The sequence below is a fragment of the Anolis carolinensis genome, chromosome 5 (genome assembly GCF_035594765.1).
Source record: "Anolis carolinensis isolate JA03-04 chromosome 5, rAnoCar3.1.pri, whole genome shotgun sequence".
Classification (NCBI taxonomy): Eukaryota; Metazoa; Chordata; class Lepidosauria; order Squamata; family Dactyloidae; genus Anolis; species Anolis carolinensis.
Window position 1 is genome coordinate 65,928,188 of NC_085845.1, and position 22,334 is coordinate 65,950,521.

The 22,334-nt window shown below is 39.5% G+C and overlaps 1 protein-coding gene across 1 annotated transcript in view; it reads left to right on the forward strand.

The window, feature by feature from the left end:
* Positions 1 to 22,334, forward strand: part of wwc2 (WW and C2 domain containing 2) — a 186,220-nt gene that overhangs the window by 83,681 nt on the left and 80,205 nt on the right. Inside the window, exons 3-5 of the mRNA XM_008111832.3 lie at positions 13,186 to 13,389; positions 14,459 to 14,535; positions 19,017 to 19,096. Coding sequence (XP_008110039.2) covers positions 13,186 to 13,389; positions 14,459 to 14,535; positions 19,017 to 19,096 — 361 coding nt within the window. The remainder of the gene's footprint in view (positions 1 to 13,185; positions 13,390 to 14,458; positions 14,536 to 19,016; positions 19,097 to 22,334) is intronic.

A 22,334-nucleotide genomic window follows, 5' to 3' on the forward strand; every position in this document is an offset into this window, starting at 1 on the left:
GCAAACTGAAACAAAATCAACTTTTTATTCATATTTACCTGAGAAATCCATTTTTCTCTCATGTTTACCTGAGAAGATCGCGCCCATGTGCCACATAGCCAAAGCACTATCAAGGTTTAACCAAGATAGGTATGGAAAAAAGACTTTATTCTTTAGGTTTTTAAAATATCACACAGCTTAGAACGGCTTTCTTCAATTTGCAAAGATAATTAAACCAATCAATCAAAATTATAACTCAAGTTGCGTTTACACGTATCCATTATGCCCCCAACTGCAGCAGTACTTTGTTATACAGTAGAGTCTCACTGATCCAACATTCGCTTATCCAATGTTCTGGATTATCCAACGCAGTCTGCATTTTAGTAGTCAATGTTTTTGTAGTCAATATTTTCAATACATTGTGATGTTTTGGTACTAAATTCGTAAATACAGTAATTAATACGTAGCATTACTGTGTTTTGAACTACAAATTTATTCTTAAACATAAATCATAACCTAATTTGATGTTTAATAGGCTTTTCCTTAATCTCTCCTTATTATCCAACATATTCGCTTATCCAACGTTATGCCGGCCCGTTTATGTTGGACAAGTGAGACTCTACTGTATATGTAGTCATTCTGTTCTGAGATGAGATTTTCCACAGCTAGAGAAGTTAGGAGTCTGAGTTTTGGCTATCCTCTACCAGAACTTGCCAAACCTCATGCTCTGAAGTCCTGGCTGGCATCACTCCAATGAGTGATGGACACTAACCATTTTACACCTGGTGGCTACTACTATGATGCGAACAGGAAGGGGATAGGAAGGGTGGCCATCCAGCTGAGCCGAACTGAGTTTGGTGCTGCTGGACAATCATGATCCCTTCCCACCTCCACAGCAGACTGGGGGCTTCCTCCCACCCTGTTGCAGCCTGTGGATATGACCATCCCAGGGCCAATGTGGCATTCAATCCTCCAGATCAGCCCTGGGATAAAGTGTTTGTGTAGGACTGCCCTAAGACTCTGGAGCCAAGGGTTCAAATCCATCAGATGCCATGACAACAATTCCCTGCTAAAAAGTAATGCAATTTTAGTTTGGATATATATATTCAAACACACATTGTGATTTAACACCATGGTGGAGAGAAAGCCTTACTTTCTTCACTCATTAGTTCCATGGATGGAAAAGAGAAGACTTATGTGGTCCATGGACACTTGAATTCTTGGCATTGTTCTTTTCAATTGCATATAGTAACAGCAGCTGACATATCTTAGTGTCACAAAACCCTCTGGGTTGTTTCCATGTCTCATATGAATGTCATCACCATGGAAGTTGCAGTCCTGTTTTGGTCAACACCAAATCTCCTCTGAACATACATTATAACCCTGGCACCTTAAGTGAATAAATGTTCCCTTTGTTGACTAGATGTAGTTTGATTCATGGAGGAGTGTTTTTGGATTTCATATATTTTTGCATTGCTATTAATGACTTCCTATCTTAAAGTGCAGCTCTCTTTTAGGTTTCCCAGATGTAAACAAAAAGTGTATGTCTAATGCTCTAAATTAGGGAAACACTCTTCTCGAATATCAGAGAGACTAGTAAAAATTGTGTTGGTGAGACAGGCATGCTGGTAGTGAGAGAGCAGTTTGTGCATGTACCCATATCTCAGCTCCAACTGTGCCTTTGAAAGAACCAAGTCTGGCTGAATTGGAATGAACCAACAAGGGAGAAAACATTTGGAGAAAAATTAGACTGCCCTAAAAGGGGAAAAAAAACCATAGTCATGCTGAAACCTAGGAAGATAATGCTCTTGTGTTGTTCTCTTTTACTTTTGATGCTTCAAGAAGCACAAATATGCTGAACAGAAAACTTCTGTTCCAGTGTTGTCAGATCCTGACATTATCATAGAAAGGTTTGGCTGTGCATCTTTGTTTCAGAACTCCATACGTTGCTCTCAGATGCATTTGTGATTCATTGTGGAGAAACATGCACTTGTAAAGCAGTTTGCTTTGATTTAGTTTAAGTGCCTCCTTCCAGCTGTAGGTTAGCAACTAGTTTTGCTAGTTCAGCATCATCCCAGGTCCTGATATTTCTGAGCCAAAAAGAGACAGTGCCTGGTGATATCATTAAGTGTTATTATTCAGTGTAAACTACAGTTTGTTGCACTTCATCATTCAAATATATACACAAATGCAGAATATATTAGTTTTTTCCAAAATCTTAGCTGAAATGGCTCATCCCACAGCAGCTAAAGTAAAGGAATTATTCATTCTCATGTACCTAGGGAGATAGGATAAGACATATTTATTCTACCCTGTGTCTTTCTAGCCACTGGATTTAAAGCAGAGTGAAGGATGAGCCCCATCCCTACAACAGCTGGGAGGAAAGGAAGAAAAGTTAATTTTATGACAATTTCACATTTGCGTTATGGTACTGAGGCTTTTATCTCTCAATTGCCTGATTTTCTCCTGTAGAATTCCGGGAGATATAGTTTAGGCCAGGGCCTTTTGAATTCTCAGCAAGAGAGGTCCTGGCTTCCCTAAACTACATTTCCCAGTATGCTGCAGAAGCAAACTGGGTGATGACACGAATGTGATCTTGTCCTAAATAAATACAGATAACCTCAAAAGCAGTGGTTCTCAACCTGTGAGTCCCCAGATGTTTTGGCCTTCAACTCCCAGGAAACAGCTGGTAAACTGGCTGGGATTTCTGCGAGTTGTTGGCCAAAACACCTGGGGACCCACAGACTGAGAACTACTGCTCTAAAGCAGTGCTGTCCAGCCTTTGGTCCTCCAGTTTAGGACTCCAACGCCCAGATGCCCAAGCCAGGAAGTCTGGCAGCTGCAGTCCAAAACACCCGGAGGACCAAAGATTGGACACCACTGCTCTTAAATAATATTTCCAAGCTGTATAAACATAATGATTAATTGGGTTGATGTCAGTTTTTTGGGCTGTACAGCCACAGCAACCCAGTGATTCCAGTCATGAGAGCCTTCAACAACACACAAAACTATCAACTGTCACAAATTCTAGCAGGTTGCTGCCATAATAGCTGAGCTGGAGATTTGTGCACTTTTTCTCTTGCCACCAAAACTAGAGAATTTGCATTTTTGCCTCCCACCTGGAAACAGTTCACAAAAGCTTGAAACTCAGGGCCAGGAGTAGAGACCTGGCAACCCTGTTAGTAATTCATAAAGGATGTTGACCCAAACACAGAGCTGCTCTTATTAAGATCAGCTAGGCTTCAGAAAGGACACCTGAAAACTCCCTAAGTGTTTTTTAAAACTGCCAAATTCATCTGCCAGTTGACCTGTGGAGCACTTGGCAGGAATGGCATAATGCGCAGGAATTCCCTGATGATGTCTGAATTTGAGTGAGACTTGATGTAGTCCTGACCCTTTGACACTGTTGCTGGTTAAGCAGTAAGCATCGAAGGCCAGTTGCTATGCTCTCACCTAACAATACCAACTCAAGAACACAAAAGCAAGTATTCTAAAAAAAATTTTTTGGGGGGGGGGGAGAATAAACTTCCTTTGCATGCCGTTGATGGCAGAGAAGGTAAGTAACAGATTGCAAGTGAGAGCTTTTAGAGATGGTGTGAAATTATGGTGCCCTAGTCTTCACAGTGTGAATTGTACAGTAATGACTTCCATTTGAAACTGAAAGTGATGCATGGCTCCATTCTTTGGGGTTGATGAAAGCTGGTCACCTTTCTAAAGTGTTGATTAGATGGCTGAACATGCTATCAGTAATTCCATAAATCTCAACTGGAAAGCTGGAATTCACTCTTCTCCCACCCAAATACCCCACCCCGATTTTAAATTTGCGTTTTATTTTTCCTTCAATTTTTTTTTAGAAATAGAAGTTCTAGTGTTTCTTCTTAGTAAAGGGGCTTTTAAAAATGTTCAGACTTCCTTTCATTTGACAAGAAAGCATATGTTTGAAAACGAAACTCATCAAAGAAAACCTTTGGTATTGTAAGAAACGTTTGGTTTTGCATTCGATGCGTAGCACTTTGGTTTTCATTACAGTTTTGCTACCAAACAATTTAGAATGGGGGCAAAGCCCTGTGGTATGTGGGGACTGAATTGCTGCTTTGTTCAGATATAATTCAAGGGAAGTCAGCAGGGCTGCGGAGAGCAGGTTCGGGTCCCACAGCTGCAGTTGAAAGATTTTTCGAACAGCAATACTGAACGACCTTGTCTGTTGTCAGGCCAAGTCAAGACTGGACAATATAGGTGACAGAGGCTTATATAAAGTCCACCTACCGTAGTCTCATGAGAGAGTTTACAGGAGTGCAGAACTCCTGTGAAAGACTCTTCTCTACTTTTATTTATTTATTTAGTATCAAAAGTATTGCATAAATTAGTTTAAAATTGATAAAAATAGAAGAAGCACAAGTGGCTAAATATCTTTTGACCAAAAACGGGCAACAGTGACCGCATTGTCCGTAGCCTCAAACAATTCTTCCTCTGTACATGAGGCAGGACATTGCGGACAAGCATACAGATGCGGAGTTTTGTGTTCTGCTCCACAGTTACACAAGGTGGAGGATTCTTTGAGCTAGTACCATTTTGCCAGGTTGTATTTTGATCTGCTCACTCCACTTCTGAGTGTTCAGGGACTTCCAAGTTGCCCATTCTTGGTTTGCCCCTGAAGGCATTCAGTTGGGATTTCCTGGTTTAGCTGTTTCTGGGGGAACGTTAAGAGGAATGGTGGTTCTCATGAAGCTTTTCCTTGATTTGAGTCTACTGGGAAGAATGCAGTGGATGGCTTTCACGGTGATCTTCTCTACTTATGAAACTTTTCTTTATTGAGTACAATGAGACAACATTTGGGATATTTAATAATTAATTTATAATAAGAGTCCACCCAAAAATTGCATATGGCAGTGGAGGACTGCAAAGCCACAATATTTGATATTGTTTATATAATTTCCCTAAAGGTTAGGGTAAAGGTTTTCCCCTGATATTAAGTCTAGTCGTGTCCGACTCTGGGGGTAGTGCTCACCTCCATTTCTAAGCCAAAGAGCCAGTGTTGTCTGTAGATACCTCCAAAATCATGTGGCCGGTATGACTGCATGGAGCGCCGTTACCTTCCCGCTGGAGCGGTACCTATTGATCTACTCACATTTGCATTTTTTCAAACTACTAGATTGGCAGATGCTGGGGTTGACAGCAGGAGATCACTCTGCTCCCCATATTCGAACCGCCAACCTTTTTGTTCAGCAAGTTCAGCAGCTCGGCGGTTTAACCTGCTGCGCAATCGGGGGCTCCTATAACTTCCCTACTGTTGTTCATATTCTTAAACAGAGTGAAACAGTATTGTCTATATAGATGTCACTACTTGATTTAGGTGCATAAGAATTTGACTTGAGTTAGGAGCTAAGAAAAGGAAATGGATGTGAATGCTTAAGACTATTTGTCTCAGTAGCACAAGGAATTGATAATCCTGCTCCAAAATTGCCTGCTGTTCACTACTCTCAGGGAGCAAGAATACAAAATGTTCATGACCCAGAGAAAGACCATGAGCACTATACAAAAGGGCAGTTAACTCAGAGAATAGATATCAATTCCATGGTATGACGTTTCCATCAAGCCTGACAGAGTCAAGAGAAATACTCTTTGTCATGGAATTACAATTGCACTGAAATTTATCCAGGTTGATTGCAGTGTGCTACCGAGTAGAGCAGAGTGCCATATCTGAGCATGTGCTTTTCGTTCTCTGAAAAAAAGATGTTTAATGGGCAAAACAAATGTGTATAGTTCTAATATCTGGATCTATGCTTAAGTGGCTGTTTGTAGAAGATAAATACTGCAGGATAATGTATTTTCCTCTTACCCATTCATCTCAGTATGTTCTAAAAACTCAAGGCACTTCCAAAACAGCATGCTCGTATGCCCTGTTACCTAAGCAAAACCTGAGTTATGTCTCACCTATTCCAGTTGCCCTTATTTGAAGAAAGCCAGGTTGCAGCAAATGTTCTGCAGATGCTCACAGTGTGGTGTACCCAGCTTTGACTTCACTACCTTGAAGTGGAAGTACTGTATAACCTTTTTCTTTAACATTGGCAGGACTGGTTCTCGTCCTGCTGCTTCGTGGATGTAAAAGTACATTAGCCTGCTGTTAGGAATAGATAGCCTGTTGAAACCTCCAGTAGGTTCAAATTCACCCACATAGCTTTAATGTATATACCTGTTGGCCGCCTGTTGGACAGTGAATGCTTTATGCTGTTTAACAGCTATAGAGTGAAAGCTATTTTTCTCAAATTTGTATTTTAGAAATCATTTCTTTGAAAAGAATCTACTTCTCCTCCAAAACTGATGCATTTGAAAGTGTTTATTAGTAGCTCTCCAGGATTGTTATGGCTACTCCAGATTTTGTTCTGTTCATATTCAGAAACAAACATTGCGGCTCCATGAAGCTTCTGAGAATGGCAGAAAAATAAATAGCATTGCTTGATTTTGTGACTGTAAGTGCTTAAAAGAAACCCAGCATTGAAAGCTCTTTGTCCTTGTGCCGCAGTCCTAAGGACACTGTGACTGTGGGCCACATTTTAGCACTCTGCAGGCTACTCCTGCAGTTTGGGCCACACATTGAGCAATCCTGACTTAAACCTACTGAGCAATTACCTGAAATGTGTTTGCGGATATGGCTTTCCTCTCTTGTGAGATTATTTCCCATTACGACCAGTGCTGCTCTTAAAGTACAACCACAACCATTACATCCATCCCCTGCCTTTATCCTTTTTTGATTGTTGACTCATTATGAAACCCACTTCGTGTCTCATGTTTGCCTACATGGCAGTTTCTCCTCAAACACCTAAATAATCTCTATTTTTAAATAGATCTCTTTGCAGTGTTATCCAGAAAAGCAACAAAAATGCTCTTTCTTTGCTGTTAGATTTTTTTTTAATTTTAGAGTTTTAATCTCTTCCTCACAATGCTCAAGGGAAGCACTTATCTCTCAAGGTGAAGGTACAAGACTTCAGACAGCAATAAGTTTTCACATGCTTGTTCCTAGTCCTCTCTCTCCTTCTAAAGTTTTAAATCACAATCCCTTTAGTATCTTCTTCTGGGCAAGTCCTGATCAACCAGGTACCTTCTAAATGTTTTATTACAGTTCAACTCCCAACAGGCTAGAGATGGGGAGGAAGACCCTAGCCATTTCCTGTTGGAATGAGGTCGATGAACATTGGAGCTAATAGTAAAAAATTACTATCAAGTCAAAGCTCCTCACCTTGTGCTTTCATTGATTTTTTTTAATGGGTGGACTTTAGAATGAAATTAAACCCTTAAATCCCTTAAATCTCAGAGTTGTGGAGTCATGAGCCATAGAGGGAGGGAATCTATCTCCAGCTTTCCTTTCATCGCCCCCTTTCTTTATATTCTAAATCATGTGAGCGACAGAAATAATATTGTATACAAAGTTGATTTTGTGCCTTTTTGAAAGAGATTCAATGCAATAAACATGCTCACTCCCAATTTTATCCTCACAACTCCATGAGGTTGTTAAGCTCAAAAGATAACGATTGGCCCCAATTTACCCAGTATCTTTACAACTGAATCCTAGTTCGACACTCTAAACATACTGCGCTATATCTCAATGTGTTAGAAAATGTGAAAACAATCTTAGTACAATTCAAAGTGCTAGTTGTGATGTATATGTCAAGGTCAGACGCCAGCCAATGGATGGAAATACAGTTTATTGTATAAACAACTCAAAAAAGCTCATAAAACAAACACAGGAGCTTGCAACACTTAAACTTCAGTGTGAAAAAGACATTTAAACTGAAAAAACTCCAAAAAAACCAAACCGGAGTATAATCCGGATTATCCAGAGATATAATCTGGATTAAAACAAAACTGCTTAGATTCAGCTCAAAATTTCAGGATACCTTGGAGTAGGCAAAACAAACTACGGGCTGAATTCCCAAGGGTCCAAAATAAACAGAATCCCAACTGGGTTGCAAAATAGAGTTTTAAAGTTCAAAACAAACAATGTCCCAAACCGGGCCAAACTTTGCCACCAGAAGCAGCACAAACAAACGGGTGCCAAAAACAAAGCAACGAAGGGCAAAGAGTTACTGCAGGGTCAGAAGCCAAGCCAGTGGTCGGTAACGGAGAGTAACTGCATAACCAGGAATCAAACTGGAATTGAGAGTGAAGCGTTACTTCAGGGTCAGGAACGAAGCCAGTGGTCGGTAACAGAGCGTAACTGCAGAACCAGAAGTCAAACTGGAATTGGGAGCGGAGCATTACTTCAGAGTCAGGAACGAAGCCAATGGTCGGTAACGGAGAGTAGTTACAGGGTTGAGAACGAAGCCAAGCCGGAATAGGGAGCGAAGCGTAATGCCAAAACGATGTCCAGTCCAAGGTCCAAGATGAGAAGTCGTCACAGCAAAGTCCTCGTCAATGGGTTGACACAAGTAGCCAAAACGACGGAGGCGAACTAATGCAGACAGTAATCACAATGCAGTCTAAGGAAAACCCACACAGTTCCAGCCCCCGTCGTAGAAGTAACCCGGAATAAACTTACGTTGGTTGCACAGTCTCAAGCCAGTCTTCAGGAACATGAACACAAAACCCAATGGCGCCCAACAACCACCTTGCCACATGCAAGGGCCCAATGGCCAAATGCCCTCAATTTATTTACAACTTGTCTTCAGAACTTGAACCGGGCACCACCCTTCCCACAGGTTGCTCCCATTCCTCGTCCGAGCTGGAACCATCCTGCCGACGCCCAGACCTACCCGCAGCTGTGGAACTATCCCCACTCCTCCAATTAGACCACCTTGGGTCTGATCCTGAAGGACCCCATGTTTCCTCAGCGTCCCCATTACCAGTGAGCCCAGTCTCCCCATCACAACCCTCTGGAGCGCGTGTCCATTCCATGCCATCCTCTTCTGCCCGTACCACATCCCCAACATCCATTTCAAGCCCACCCTCCCCTTCAAAACCCTCAAATGAATCCTCATCTGTTGATTCCTCAAATATCTCTTTAAGCCTCTTTCTCTGTAACTCCTCAAATGAGTCTTGCTCCCAAGGAGTCTTTCTTCTCTTCCTGCTACTATCAGTAGTATCGTTGACCCCAGAAGGCTCATTCACAACAGTATAAAACTCAATAGGATTTGCATCCAGGCTGTCAGCAAAACTGTCTTCTCCCATGAGCCTGTCCATCTTGTCAAGTCTTTGCCACCTTTTGAAACTTATTTGGTGACCGGACCTAGGGCTTTCTTCATGGTCAGTCCCAGACTCTGGACGTCTCCACAGAAGCTGAAGGTTAGGCTGGCCCCTTCTGTGTTGTTTTTCTACTAACAGATGAAGACCTTTTATTCAGGCAGACCTTTACTAACCACTTGCTTGGAAGGTGTGTGATGCATAATCAGCCTCTACGTTTTCAAGTTTGACTTTTGCAGGTTATTCATGGATTTGAAAAAAAAGTTCTCTCTTGGATTCTTCTGGTCTCCCAGTTGTGGTTACATGGTCAACTTCTAGTAGGATCTCTAGGTCCTCCAGTACAATTCTGTGGTCAGCTTCTGGCAGATGTTGACCATAGAGTTATGGTGGAAGATCAAGAGATTCCTCATCAAAAAAAAAAATAGGGAGGTGAGGAGATCTTTCAGCTGAAAAAAAGTGTTTTTTTTTTAAGTTATGATTTTTCTGCTTTTCTGGAGATCATATGCCCCTAAGCCCAGTGAATGTGAAAAGCTAAGCCCAGTGAATGTGAATATTTTCTTATTCTGATGTGTTTTAAATTGTTTTATTTTATTTTTATATACAGCTTATTCACTTGTATTGTAAACCACTTCTGTTGCATTTGATAGGGAAAGACTGTTCTGGTCCAGCTTACCTGTCGGAGTGTTATCTCCCTTTATGAACCAATTCGAGCATTAAGATCAGTTGGGGAGGCCCTCCTCTCGGTCCCGCCGCCTTCACTGGTGCAATTGGTGGGGACGAGAAACAGGGTCTTCTCAGTGGTAGCCCCTCGGCTGTGGAACTCCCTCCCCAGTGAGATTAGATCGGCTCCCTCCCTCCTGGTGTTCAGGAAAAAAATGTAAAACCTGGCTGTGCAAGCAGGCATTTGGTGGGTGACAGTATAATACCTATCACAATATAGACATAATGAAGCAGCTAAATGATGACTATAGGATTGGTGCAATGTTTAATATGTTTTATGTTTTATATTATGATGTTTTCATATATATAGTGTTTTAATGGTTCATATCTATATGTTATTGATTTTAATTAATGATATGTATCACTTTTATATTTGTTCTGCAACATTGAAGTTTGTCATGTTGTACACCATTCTGAGTTCCCTTCAGGATAAGAGAGAGAGAGAGTGATATAGAAATGCAGCAAATAAATAAAGATGAGGGGGAAATCAAATAAATAAAAGAAGAATGTTAGCCCTAGGCAGAAAATGAAATAGTTAGAGCTGCTTTCATTTTTTTTACAACCTCCAGTAGTCACCAGATTTGAATGCCAAGGCTTCACACCCAGAGTGCCAAACTACATCCAATAATGGCATGCATCTCTGGCTTTTAAAAAATACTTTCTCAGTAAAAATTGCTTCCCTGCTATTTTTCCAGTTTATAACAATGTACATGTGATACGGGTGCGTGTTTTCCAAATGTTGGAAGTAGCAGCTTCAACAGCAGAGTTGGGAGCAATGTTCCTCAGTAAGACAAGCAGTTGGAAAAATTGTAAACTTTTCCATTCCTTTATAGTAGTTATAAACCATATTAACAGCCCTTGGTTAGTTGTTGGTTCAAGAGGTTTCTAGAGTCTAAAGAGACGTTCTCAAATCCCAATTCTTTTATATAGAACCTGCACTTACGAGACCTGGAGGTGTTCAGTGTCGTTGGGAAAGTGCACTGGTTTTATTTTGTGTTATGTGCTCGATTTTATTGCAGAGTAAAACATGTCAGAGTGTAAATAGAGATTTTGTCTCTATCTGAAATTTTATTCATAGGTAGTTGAGCTTCTCATGTTTTTCAGAAATCCACAGTATAATGTTGATATACCTCAGTATTCATGAGTGAACATGTGTACTATCCCCATCTATATATCTTTGTCTACTGCAAAAATGTGCATACCTACAAAGTATTTGAATTTATGATGAACATGGGAAATATTCGGATTCTCTCTCTTTTAAAGAGCTGCTTTTTCTTTTCATTTGCCTCTTGAATTCACATCAAATATAGCACTGGAAATGTGAGGAACTATCAAGCCTTATTGGCAATTTCTTCCACAGGAGTCCTTCTTCTGTTACAGTAGAAGCTAACCAAACATATATTTCAAGTGTAGGTTAAAAGTGTCTGTCAAAAGTGACACTTTTGAATTACTGTTCACTCTGGACAATTTAAATAGGCAAAAATAAAGAAAAGTATGTTAGTGAAGAATATGTTTTTCTAGGTCCTTCTGATGTTGCAAAGTAATGTGTGAGAGCTACATGATATAACAACTTCCAACACCTTAAATTGAAGTCCCGGAATGAAATATTTTGAAAACCTAAAGCCTTTCCTGTTATTTCTCAGGACTTTAAACAGCAACATGTCTTTTAAATAGAACAGCAAAATGAGAAAAAGCTTTTGTGACTGTATCTTGTGTGTCATGGCATACTAGAAATGCGCACAATTTTTATTGCAGCACATAGTTATCTCAAGTTACACTAAGTAGGTTTCTTATGTAGCACTTATTCTTAATCTAATGGTGGAAAAGATTTAATGGGCAATTTTAAACATTCATACTTTCTCTTGCTATTCTGTGGTGGCTGTCTTCCCACGGTTGTCCACATTTCCTTGTCTTTTCATGGCAAATGTATAAAAATCTCCATCTGTGTTGATAGAACCACATTTGCACATGACAGATATGTTTTCAAACCAAGGATGAGCAGTTGTTTGTTGACATCATTAGATGATTCAGGGTTGCAGCTACCATAATTGCTCATCATTGGAAGACCACAATTGCCCACTCTGTCACACACATTCACTACACCAGTGGTTTGGACGATATCCCAGCGCTATTATTTGTATATTTATTTACTTAAGACCATTAATGTATATGACACTGTAAAGAAATAAACAGAATAATAATCCTTTCCATAGATATACAACCTAATAATAAAAATCATAAAAGGGAATATAGAGGGAAAATAAGAATAATACTAACAATAAAAACCTGTACGACTCAGTTACAAAAACAAGGTAGCCAAATATCTGAATATACAAAAGCATAGAAGTAGAAGTAAAATAAAATCCCTAAAGCTTTAGAAAACAAAAAAATGTCTTTAATTAGACTTGAAAACAGTAATGGAAGGAGCAATCCATAAATATTCATTCCCAAGTATGTAGAGCAATAAGAGAAAAACGGCACAAATGAGCAAAAACACAAGAAGCTTTTGGTTGAATGAGATACATTTGGATACAAAGATCCCAAATTAGAATGGTGAAGAGAAACAAGAGCTGGAAGATAGAGGGATGCTAGTTGATGTGGTACATCTCTGTTCACTTTGCCCCTTTTCTTCAAAGAAAGATTCTGATGGATAACCTAGATGTGCAATGTATAGTGTTAATGGTGTGCTCATTGAGGGCAGGTGGCATCACTTTTAATTAATTAAAATATGTTGCATTTCTGAAAAGCTTTCACAAGATGTTTCAGAATAGGGATAGAGTGTTAAAAAGTCATCAGATAACTCGTACAGACAAGCTGACATAAAGTGACCTGCTTCTGCAATTCCATGATTTCCTGAGATGTTTCCTGGAAGCGGGCTCCTCCAGCTGACATCTGGGTAGTTGGCTTCACTCCACTTCAAAGTTGCCGTCCCTACCATTTTACCTTTCTTGATAAAACAGAGCTACAGGGATAGCATACAACCATGTCCACATCTCTGTGGTCTGGACTGGGACTGCCTTGTGGTCTAAATTTGACATACAGACTAGAAGTTCCTTTTTCCCGTTTAGGAAATAGCCTCAGTTACAACATACTAGATATAAATGCACAGAAAGATACAAAAGCTATGGATGTGTTGGTTGTGCCAGTGCAAGGGTGGGAGGTAATTTAGGGATTCAAGGGGTCATTGGGTAAAAGTTAGAATGTAAAAGTTGGTTTTTTAAAAAGAATAAAGTTGTGGGTAATATTAGTGACTTTGTCAAACAAGTTTTATTCATCCAAATGAAACGTTTCTTTATTGTATTTCTGCAGAGACCACACAAATAGAAGATCCAAGGAAACAATGGCGACAAGAACAAGAAAAGATGCTAAAAGATTACCTTACAGTAGCACAGGATGCACTCAACACTCAAAAGGAACTGTACCATGTGAAAGAACAGAGGCTGGCACTTGCATTGGATGAATATGTACGATTGAATGATGCCTACAAGGAGAAGTCTAGCTCTCGTACAAGCTGTAAGTCATGAGAAATGAGCTATTTGTACTATGTCTTCATTCTCCCAGTTTAAGGAAAGAATGATACCTAGATTGTTTGCAAGGCAGAGTTTTGACCTATCCTAAGCTGTGTGGTTCATAATTAAAAGCAAGATGCAGAATTAGGGCTACTGAAATGCAATTGGAACAAGCTCTCAGATTTACCAAAAATCTCTTAATCAAGAGTTGGCATATGGTGGTGCAAAAGCTAGAAGATAAAAGGAGAAACAGAATCTAGTTAGGTGGATTGACTATTTTGTGTGTCTCTGTAGTTGCTAGATGATTACTGAAGTGGCAGTGAAGAGAAGAGGTGCTAAAATATCAGCTTTCGACTTTCAGAGCCGTATCTCTGTCACACAGGTCAAAGAGCTGGTTAACACTCAAGAAATTGTCCATTGTCATTTTTGAAGCACACAGATCTCAAAGTTGACTTAGAGCCCAGGTTCAGTGAAGCATGACAGTCTCAGCTGAGATGTACATCAACTGTAGGTTATGCCTTAGGTTTAAAAAGTTTCAGCTTTAATTCATTCCTCCCTCTAAAAAAAGAGAAAAATTTAATTTATCATCTCAATTTGATGTCCAGCTCATCTGGACAGTGCATTTCAGTCACAAAAACATATGCAATCATATTGTTGTTAGTCTTTATCCTCTGCACAAGTTCTTCCTGTTATCAGGTAGGCTTGAGGGTTAGGATAAACAGAATCAATTCCAGATTAATTTAAATTTAATCAAAGTTTTCAAGAAGAACATTAGAGCAAAGGAAAACCCCTTACCTACAGACTTCTAAAACCTTCAGTCATGCATCATTTTCTCTTTAAGATATCAGTACAATGACAAAATGTGTATGTATGTATGTGTATTGAATAGTTGCTATTGTTAGGCTTCAAATTGGATTAAATTACTGGAGAAGAGTGCATTAAAAATATTTACTGTATATCTGAAATAATGTTAACCTAACAGTTGTAAAATGACATGAATCTTAGAGAATAGAAATAATATTTTCCCATCTGTCTAAACGTCTTTTTATTCTCTCCTCTTTTTTAAAAATAAGTATTCTCAAGCTCTTCTTCCAGCACTAAGTATGACCCTGATATCCTGAAAGCAGAAATTTCTACTACAAGATTAAGGGTAAGAATACATAATTTACTGAAAAATACATGTTCATTGTGGTCTTCTTTTGTAGTTAATGTGTCTATCTTGGCACTGAACTTCTCAGTGATTCAAATTAAACATTTGGTAACATTCAACATATATATACATCAACTGTTTTTCACATTTGCTGTATATACTTGTTTATTGTTTATTTCAAACATTTATACCCTGCCCTTCAGCCTTGTTACTAATAATAATGTGAAATGCACTGTTTGGTTTTGAATTTATTCATGTTGTTGATGGTCTGGAAAGGTTTTTAGCAAGGAAAATATTGGATAACTGCTTATGAATATTTTTAATGTGGTGCATATCATATTAAGTATAGTTTTTCATATGGTTGGTTCTTGCTTCCTGAACTAATTTGTAAATTCTGAGATATTGCCACTTTCTTCCCCACTGCTCTCCACCAAGGTGGCCTTTGGGAATTCTTCCCCATTTACTTTCTCTTTCAAGCTGTGTCAGTAGGTGTTATCCCCCTTGAATAAGAACAGGTGGCATGCAGATACAACTAATAACAAATTTACTTAGGAACTGAATGCGAATTTTAAGTTTAATTGCTATAAAGAGGTCATCCAAATAAAGAGGTCTCTTTTAATCTGGCATGTTTCACATTAGCTGCTTGCTCATGAACATCAAGAGGAAGATAGAATGCCTTTGCGTTCAGCATATGCTAACAAGGGCTTATTTATATGTGATACTGAGACTTGTACTGTTGAAACCAAAAGATCCTCTCGCAGACATAATTGAGCATTGACACATGCAGTGTCTTCTTCTCCAAGTAGTTAGTCCTCTGAGGAACAGTTGGTTCACACCAAATTAGAAAGCATTAGCATATCCAAGAATGGGAATTGCCTATTACTCCTCTCGAAGATAATTGATTTATATAGTATGTGAACACTAATAAAGATTAACAATTCTAGCAATAGGATGTGACATTCAAGCCTGATTTATACTCCTCTCAGGTCATGGCAAAGTCTGCAAAGCATTTAATTTACCCCTGCCATTTTATTTATGATGCACTTGTAGGATATGCTAACTGATGCTAAGCCCCTGAACTCCTTATTGCTTCTATATTAAAATTACATGTTAATGTGTTGGCAGTTGATAAATGTTTTGATTGTGATATGCATTGGGGGGGACATAAAATACTTGCGTAAGCAAAGGATTTGACTGACTTGCATCTTTGAATTTTAGGATGTAGGAATTAATTACTTAAAATACAAGTAGTATTTGCAGAGGACATCCAATCACATGTTTGATTTTTGCTCCACTTGAAAAAAAAGATCTACTAACACATGCAAACCTAGGCCTGTAACTCATGAAGGAAACATCTTGCTAATCCTTCTTTCTCATATTCTAATTTATTACCTGTGTGAGGGTTATAGCATAGGGATGGAAACTAACTGGGAACTCTTATTTTGTGGCATTGGGGCATATCATCATTAATGATGAAGCTGTCTGATATGGGACAATTTATGATTTCTTGTCTACCATGACAGTAATGTGTCTGCCTCATATATGTAGAGGGTTAAACTTTGCATTTTGTTTCCTTGAGTGGACAGGTTGATTCCTTTAGCAAAGCCCACTTACCTCCTATTGAGATTTATTTATTTATTTACAGTATTTATATTCCGCCCTTCTCACCCTGAAGGGGACTCAGGGCAGATCACATTATACACACATAGGGCAAACATTCAATGCCCATAAACACATCAAACAAAGACCGAGACAAACAGACGCAGAGTCAATTTAACCTTCTTCTGAGGGGATGTTCGATTCTGGCCACAGGGGGGAGCAGCTGCTTCATCATCCACTCTGACGGCACTTCCTCATTCCAGGTCGTAAATTAGTTAAACTTGCCTCCCCACTTTTATAAGTGGTACCTTATTTCCTACTTGATAGATGCAACTATCTTTTGGGTTGCTAGGTCAGCAACGAGCAGGGGCTATTTTTTTATTTTTAATTGACGGGTGCTCACCCTGCCACGGGCTGGCCTCGAACTCATGACCTCATGGTCAGAGTGATTTATTGCAGCAGGCTGCTCAACAGCCTGCACCACAGCCCGGCCCCAGATAGAGACCTGCTGCAACTTTTCTGCTCTGTGAAGTTGAGGTGACTTCTTAAAATGGGCTTCAAAAATTACTTAATGGTTCTGTTGCATCCCAGAGCAGGAACACCCCTGTATTTAACCACCAACCAATCCAATAAATCAATAAGCAGTTTATTGAAGAATATATAAATGCAAAGCAATAAAAATGGTAAAAACAATTTAGTCCAAAAATGTCAAATATTCCATTAACTCCAAGGTAGAAAGGTAGAATACAAAGTCCAAACATGCAAAATTACCACATAAACAAGGCAACATGAAATCCAAAACACAGAACTCCAGAATAATCCTTTAAACTTGGGGGGGGGGGGGGAGAGAACTTGGCTAACTTGAAACTAGAATTCCCTTGGCAGAGGCTTGATACAAGATGTTCTACAAACTCCAACATTGCCCAGACTGATCTAAAATTCTTTCCCCATTTCATATAAAGCTTTTCATTTCATAGACTGTCAAGAAATCATTTTGTTTACCTTTACAACCAGATCAGGGTCTCTTTGCTAACAAACGTAATGACCTTCGGCATGCTTGAGAACTTGCTCAAAGTTTATGAAGGTTCTGTCTCCTATATCCTGGCTCATTAACCTCTGCACCTGAGAATTTATCTTCAGAACTCAGTTCTCTAGAGAAACCGCCTGCGCCACCCGGGCTGTGGCGCAGGCGGGAGAGCAAGCCGATTACAATTAACTGCAATGAATCACTCTGACCAGGAGGTCATGAGTTCGAGCCCCGCTCGGAGCCTATGTTTGTTTGTCTTTGTTCTATGTTAAAAGGCATTGAATGTTTGCCTATATGTGTAATGTGATCCGCCCTGAGTCCCCTTCGGGGTGAGAAGGGCGGAATATAAATGCTGTAAATAAAGAAATAAATAAAGGCTGCTTGGGATCCTTTCAGGAATGTGACCATCAGAAGCTACAAGAGAAACAGAATACTCATTTTCAGAACATGAACTCTCATTTTCAGGACTTGAAATCTCAGGCCCAGTGAAGCCATCATCCACAGGCCCAGCAAAGCCATAATCCCCAGTGACATCAGACACAATCGTTGGCTGAATTGCAACAGGTTCCAGATGTTTAACAAGGGGACTGCCACTTTGAATATCACTGGCTTAGACAATTGTATGATCTAACCCAAAGTTCAGAGCAGTAAAGCGAAGTGGGAGAATGGTTTGAGGCAGATAGAGACAATCTCTGCAAGCAGCTAGCCAAACACTACCAATACTTAACAGAAAACCACTCCTTGAATTATTCTGCCTGAACCTTGAGGTTGAAATCTGGGACCTTCTTGCAAGAGTTTCCTCCAGGAGAAACCTAAGGTTTGCTAACAAGGGAGAAAGTCCTTTCAGTTGTGATCCTCTGCCTATGGAATTCTCTCTGTTATAAGGACCAGTTTAAAATATTCTCTACTCTCTGAGGTGCAGTGATATATGATTAGCACTATTGAAATATTGGAACTAGGCCAGTTGATTATACACACACAAAGATGTGTGATTATACACACACAAACACACAGTTACTCACCAGACTGGTTCAGCAGTGGTTTAGTTTAGCCAGTTCCCGACTTACAAACATCTGACTTACAGATGACTCATAGTTACAAATAGGGGAGAGACAACAGGAAGTGAGAGAAATCTATCGCTCGGAAGGGATCGTGGATAGGTTTTTATTAGATACTAGTTCCGTACTGAGTGGTGTCGGAAGTCATGGGAAGTGGTTCACGGAAGGGGGAAGGGGGGTATGGGGAAAGAATATCTATATTTTGAAGTTGGTATATTGTATTTTACTTTCACATACACAATAAAATTGATATTAAAAAGAAGGGATCATGGGGGAAAAGGTGTCCCAACTGAAGTTTTATCACCAATCCTTGTTTCCACAACAAACCAAAATTTTCAAAATCCAATGATCACAGGGACAGAAAGTGAGGTGAAATCTTCTGAACAGGCGCACAGAAAGCAAAACAAACACCATGGGGTGCTATCCAAAGCAGTGTGTGTGTGTGTGTGTGTGTGTGTATGGAGTTACACTTTACAAATGTACGTATTCTAACTTCCATACAAACCATGACTTACCAGAATGGCTCTATGGCCACATTTGAACTGTATCAGTGTAGACTTTGGGAAGGGAATGGACACCTTTCACATGCTCAAAATAATGTGTAAAACTTTTTCAAGTGATACATTATCTTACTATTGTGGTATCTGAAAAGCAGAGATAAAGCTTGTGGTACTATAACCAAGAATTAGACCCAGTGTTTGGTTCATGTGTGGAGATGTTAATGATTCTAGAGACCTTGTGTCCTTAGTGCCTTAAAAGGATTGACTGAACCTTTTATCTTTTGTTTTTAATCAAAGGTTAAAAAACTGAAGAGGGAGCTCTCACAGATGAAGCAAGAATTACTATATAAGGAGCAAGGCTATGAAACATTGCAACAGTGAGTATAAGAAAATAATTGAAATTGACTTAAGTGATTCACTCTGCTGATTAGGACCAAATCAAATAAAATTATTGCATCCGTTTACAGTGAAAAGCTTTGGCATAAGGGAACAACTTAGAAAAAAAAACCTGCTGCCTGCTGGCTATGGTAAAAACCAACCTGTCCTTTAAAATAAAGATATTTTATTTGAATTTGAATAACGATGTTTGTATGGAGGATGAGGGTTTCTTGAAAGGTGGGAGAAAAAGAGCATTACACTGTTTCAAAGGTTTTAAAAGTGGGAGATCTGAATTATTCCCTTTGCCTTGTGATATTAAGAAGAGCAAAGAACCCAAATGGGGGAAAAAGATAAAGCAGTACTGCTGCATTTACCTACCTCTTGAATTCTAAAAGTGTGATTCGATCTTTACTACCTTCATCAATGTCACAAGGAAAGAAAGGCATGTTAGAGTGAGAAATGTGAAACACACAAGAAAGAGAAAATGAAATAAGTTGCAAATTTGTCCACTAATTTTCTCCTTCCCAACTACAGAACATTTTTATGTACATCATATGTATAGGGTAAATGTGTTTTTAGTTCGTAAACTTTGTTGTGCTGGGTTTGGTCCCGCTTGTAAGCCACCTCAAATCCCTTTGGGGAGATGGTGGCAGGCTATAAAAATAAAGTTGTTGTTGTTGTTATTATAATAGAGCCCCCAGTGGCGCAGCGGATTAAATTGCTGAGCTGCTGAAACTTGCTGACCAAAAGGTCGGAGGTTTGAATCCAGGAAGCGGGGTAAGCTCCTGCTGTTAACCCCATCTTCTTCCAATCTAGTAATTCGATAACATGCAAATGTGAGTAGATCAATAGGTACTGCTTCGGCGGGAAAGTAATGGTGCTCCATGCAGTCATGCCAGCCACATGATTTTGGAAGTGTTTACGGACAACGCCGGCTCTTGATCTTAGAAATGGAGATGAGCACCAACCCCCAGAATCGGACACAAATAGACATAATGTCAGGGGGAAACCTTTATCTTTACCTACGTACATGGTATATGAACATTATCTTTATAATTTCAATTCTACAGCAAATTGAAATTGTAAAGATAATATCCACATACCCTGTATATCTGCTTGGAGATTGTCCCTGTGCTAAAGAGGCAGCAATTTTCATTGCTATAAAGAACTATACTGATATTGCCGGTTAAGAATTTTCTATACTCCCAAAGAAGTTTTACTTGGGAATCCTTTGAACTGATCCCCTGCAACTGAAGATGCTGAGAATTCAATCCATCGTTGACCTAGTGGTCAGCATTTACAATCTGTTAAGCATTTAGCTTTGCCTGTGGTCCACTGCAGTTCGAGTGCTAGAAATTTTGCTTTCTGTGTTGGCTAAGTCTGGGGCTGAACAGAATTAATGTTGACACATGCTTCATAGCAGCAAGCACCGTGAATTTACATAAATATTAGAAAGTTGGTCCGAAAATTAACTGGTACCTATTTAACAATCATTTCGTTTTCACCTTAGCATGCTTAAAAACAGAAACTTAGATCGAGAGCTTTAAAGCTTTTCATACTATCCCAAGATTAAAGGTTAGCCAAACACACTGGTTGTATTACATTAATGTAACAATGAAGTATTGTTTTAAAGGAACTTGCTTGCAAGCAATTTTGATAGGAATCTAAAGCATGTTTGAGAAACTTTCAGAAGCATACCACAAGCAAACAATAGACATTTGTTGAGGGAAAAAATCCCTAGGCAGCCGTTTTCTTGCTAGCACTAATTCTATTTACTGGGAGTTGGAATATCTTTTGTACTGTAGGACCTTTTTCTTCATTTTTGCTGCATACAAGATAAAAACAGCTGCAGCTTAAAATATGAGACATCACAGTGAGACAGTAGGCAAACAGTGTTCTCTAAGACATCTCATTCATACTGCTTGTTTTGTGTGTGCGTTTGCTCTAATGTCGAGATAAGCTGGAAAAAAATAAATGTGATTGTGGAGTAAATATTCTCTTTGTCATAGCAAAAATACATGTTAAATGGGTCCCTGGTATAATCTTTGGCTGAGTTTGGATATAACACTTAAGTGTTGCTAATGCTAACTACCGTGTGGTCAAATTTAGAAGAATGGTAAGCCACAGCTGCATGGAAATAAGAAACAAAAGCTTTTGAATGCCTCTTTATAGCTAAACAAGAGGAAGGGAGTTCACAGACACGAAGTTCATTAAAATTGCCTTTGTAAGCATAAAGGGTCGAGATAAGGTGGAAACAATTTGCTATCAATGGATATTTTAATTAACTTTTGCTGAAGCCTTTCTTGTGCTATGCAGGCTTAACTCAATTTGATACACATATATGAATAATATACTTACCGATCTATATCATAAAACAGTGGTATGACTCATAGCGCACCTTTACAAAATAAACTGAGAAGCAGTCCGATGAGGTGCTATGTACGCTGTAGCATCTCTCATTAATTTGGATTGTTCCTTGGCTGAAATCTGATCTCAAGCAATATGATGAATATTAATAAATCCTTGGAAAGTGGTAGATCATCCCCTACCCCGCCAAAGCAGTACAGTGAGTATATTAGATTAATAACATTTGCTGCGGTGATAAAAAAAAATCTGGATAGATTTTTTTTATCGTGTCAGAAGCAAATTGAGAATATATTGCAAGTCGCTTCTGGTTTGAGAAAATCAGCCGTCTACAGAGATATTACCCAGGGGACACCCGGATGTGTTACCATCCTGTGGGAGTCTTCTCTCATGTCCCTGCATGGGAAGCTGGGGCTGACAGATCTTCAGGTCAGCAGTTCAGCTGGCATAAGGGTTTAACTCATTGTGCCTCCGCAGCTCCCACTTTTTTTTAGTTAAAAGGGACATTATTCCAGCAAAATGAAGAACATGCAAGATACCAAGAGACTAGGGGTCATTCCACATGGACACAATATCCTGGGACCAATCCTCAGTATTAAACTCCGAGTTGGTATGGTTCTTTTCGCCAGCCACCAGTAAAGGCAGGAAGGAGTCCTTACCACCAGCTTCCAGGCCACCGTGTAGGCGAGAGGAAATTCTGACCACCCAGTAGCATCATCCTTCCTGTCCTCTTCCTGTTCCCATTATAGCACTGATGTCCATTGCTTGTTGCCTGGGAATGATTTCAACCAAGAGGGAGGAGGATTGGATTTCCCATTCCTTCCCAGAGGTTGGTTGGACTTAACCATGGGATCTAGTTTATCCTGTGCAAAA